Below are 2,639 nucleotides of genomic sequence, written 5' to 3' on the forward strand. Positions count from 1 at the left end.
GCAGCAAACTATTTCTCCAGGCTAAATGATGATCCTCTAAATTTGTGACACGCCATTTCCTCTCCAGATTACGAGTCATCTGCTTTAGGGTACGTGTTTGAGAATTATACCACGGAGTCAGGTACTTCTGATTAGAGACCTTAGTTTTCACTGGAGCTACAGTATCCAGAGTCGTACGTAGTGAGGAGGTGAAATTATTAACAAGATGATCGACCTCTGTTGGGGTAGCGTTCAGATAGCTGCTCTGCTCTGTGTTGGTACAGGGCATTGAAGATGATAACAGTGGGTGGATTATATTCTTAAACTTAGTTACAGCGCTTTCAGAAAGACATCTACTTTGATAAAATCTACTCTCCACCGCTGTGTAATCAATTATTGTAAATGTAAATGTTATCAGGAAATGATCAGACAGGAGAGGGTTTTCAGGAAACACTGTTAAATGTTCAGTTTCTATGCCATATGTTAAAACAAGATCTAGAGTGTGATTAAAGTGGTGGGTGGGTTCTTTTACAGTTTGAGAGAAGCCAATTGAGTCTAATAACAGACTAAATGCCATGTTGAGGCTGTCATTTTTAGCATCTACATGGATGTTAAAATCACCCACAATAATTATTTTATTTGAGCTCAGAACTAAATTAGATATAAAGTCTGAGAAATCAGACAGAAACTCTGTGTAAGGCCCAGGTGGACGATAGATGATAACAAGTAAGACTGGTTTCTGAGTTTCACAGCTGGGGTGGACAATGTTAAGCATCAGGCTTTCAAATGAATTAAAAGTCTGTCTTGGTCTTTCATTAATTAATAGGCTGGTGTGAAAAATTGCTGCCACACCGCCCCCTCGGCCTGTGCTTCGAGGTTTCTGGTAGTTGGAATGACTCGGGGGTGTTAATTCATTTAAACTAACATAATCATCCTGCTGCAACCAGGTTTCTGTAAGGCAGAGTAAATCAATTTGTTGATCAATTATTAAGTCATGTACTAACAGAGACTTGGAGGAGAGAGACCTAATATTTAATAATCCACATTTCACTGTTTTACTCTTTGGTTCAGATGTGGATACTGTATTGTTCTTTCTTTGTAATTGTTTATGTTTAAGTTGTTTGTTGCTGGTTTTTAGTTTGTTTGTTGTCTTTTTGGAAGCTGACACAGTCTCTATGGAGATGGGTTTCATCAGACTTGAAATAAATAATCATTTATCAGTTTTTCAGTGTCAAAGACTGTATGCCTTGCTCATTACTAAAATCACTTTTCCCTATAGTATACTGGCCTCACTGGAGCCATGCCTAAATATCTTAAATGTCACAATGAGCTTGATCGATTTCAGAAACCAGGGGTAGCAAAAAGTGTAGATTAATGGGTTCAGACAAGAGTTAAAGTAGAACAGCAAGCGCTCAAAAGGTACAGATCTAATATCAAAGAAACTATTCTGGCCTGCCATTGAGGAACAGAAAAATGGGAAAAGACATATCAGAAAGGCAATAACAAGTACACCGAGAGTCCTGGCAGCTTTCAGCTCAGATTTCTTAGCATGCACCGTCTCTGACCCCTGGAGTCTGAGAGCAGTGATATGAGAGCGCATTGCCTGAGCCTGAGACACAGCCACCACAAATACTCTTAGATACAGAACTATGATGACAATCACAGGGCCGACAAAGGTCAAAACAAAGTCAAAAATTCCCACAAAGTAATCAATGACAACTACACAATCACCAGAACAAGAATTATACCTCCCTGGCTGCTTGAAATTATCCTTCATGATAAGACTGTTATACAGAATTGAACAAGCCCAGCAAGTACAAATAGAGACTGAGACTCTTTTTATAGTAATTTTGGTGGGATAATGCAGAGGGTCACAAATGGCTACATAGCGGTCAGCTGATATGAGTACCATAGTTCCTACTGAAGCAGAAGTAGCAATGTAATCTAAACTGCTATACAGAGCACACATGTGGTCACCAAGAAACCAGCAGCCATCTAGGAGACTAATCTGACAAGCCATGATGAGGCCCACGAAGAAATCTGAGACAGCCAGAGAGAGGAGGAGGAGGTTGGTTGGGGTGTGCAGCTGCCTGGATTAAAATAGGAGCATCAAAGGTTGTTCTACAGCAGTAATTGCAACTCCACTGTAACATATAGAACAGAGCAACACATTTTCTAATTAAACAAAAAAAACCATTCTTTTTCTATAACTTGTTAAGTATTCAAATATGTCAGTACTTGAAGTGAGCGATGGAGATGATCACAAGCAGGTTCAGAATTGTAGTAAGCACAGAGATGGAAGACAGTGGAGTGTAAATAAACACAGCCTCAATTTGTGAATGCTTTTGCCGCACACAAGAGGAGTTGAATAGTTGTGGAAAGCAGAGTTCAGTTTCTTCCATTGTTAGAGAAAGACAGCAGTGGCTGTTCAGCACAAACAGCTTTGTGACTGAGCCCCTTTTTTGTATCACCACCCTTCCTCCCATATTTGCCTTCTGACGTAACTCATTCTCTGATATTTTTTCTCTCTGCGAATAAGTCAAAATGTGATGTTAATAATATAAAGTACAAGAAAACCAATTCAATACAAGTAAACTTCTTTCAAATGTTAAATTAATCATTTTGATGTGTTTTTTTAATAGTAACCTAGTTTTATGTTA

General features: G+C 38.9%; 1 protein-coding gene across 1 annotated transcript; it reads right to left on the reverse strand.

The window, feature by feature from the left end:
* Positions 1 to 1,252: 1,252 nt before the first annotated feature.
* LOC146371288 (trace amine-associated receptor 13c-like) lies at positions 1,253 to 2,387 on the reverse strand. The gene is made up of 2 exons (XM_084907826.1): positions 2,218 to 2,387; positions 1,253 to 2,069 (listed from the first exon to the last, which is right to left on the reverse strand). The coding sequence occupies exons 1-2, from the start codon at positions 2,379 to 2,381 to the stop codon at positions 1,253 to 1,255; spliced, it is 981 nt and encodes a 326-aa protein (XP_084763952.1). The 5' UTR covers positions 2,382 to 2,387.
* Between the last annotated feature and the right edge of the window lie 252 nt (positions 2,388 to 2,639).

The sequence above is a fragment of the Perissodus microlepis genome, chromosome 16 (genome assembly GCF_051167445.1).
Source record: "Perissodus microlepis isolate ML-2025 ecotype Zambia chromosome 16, ASM5116744v1, whole genome shotgun sequence".
In the NCBI taxonomy this organism is placed as follows: domain Eukaryota; kingdom Metazoa; phylum Chordata; class Actinopteri; order Cichliformes; family Cichlidae; genus Perissodus; species Perissodus microlepis.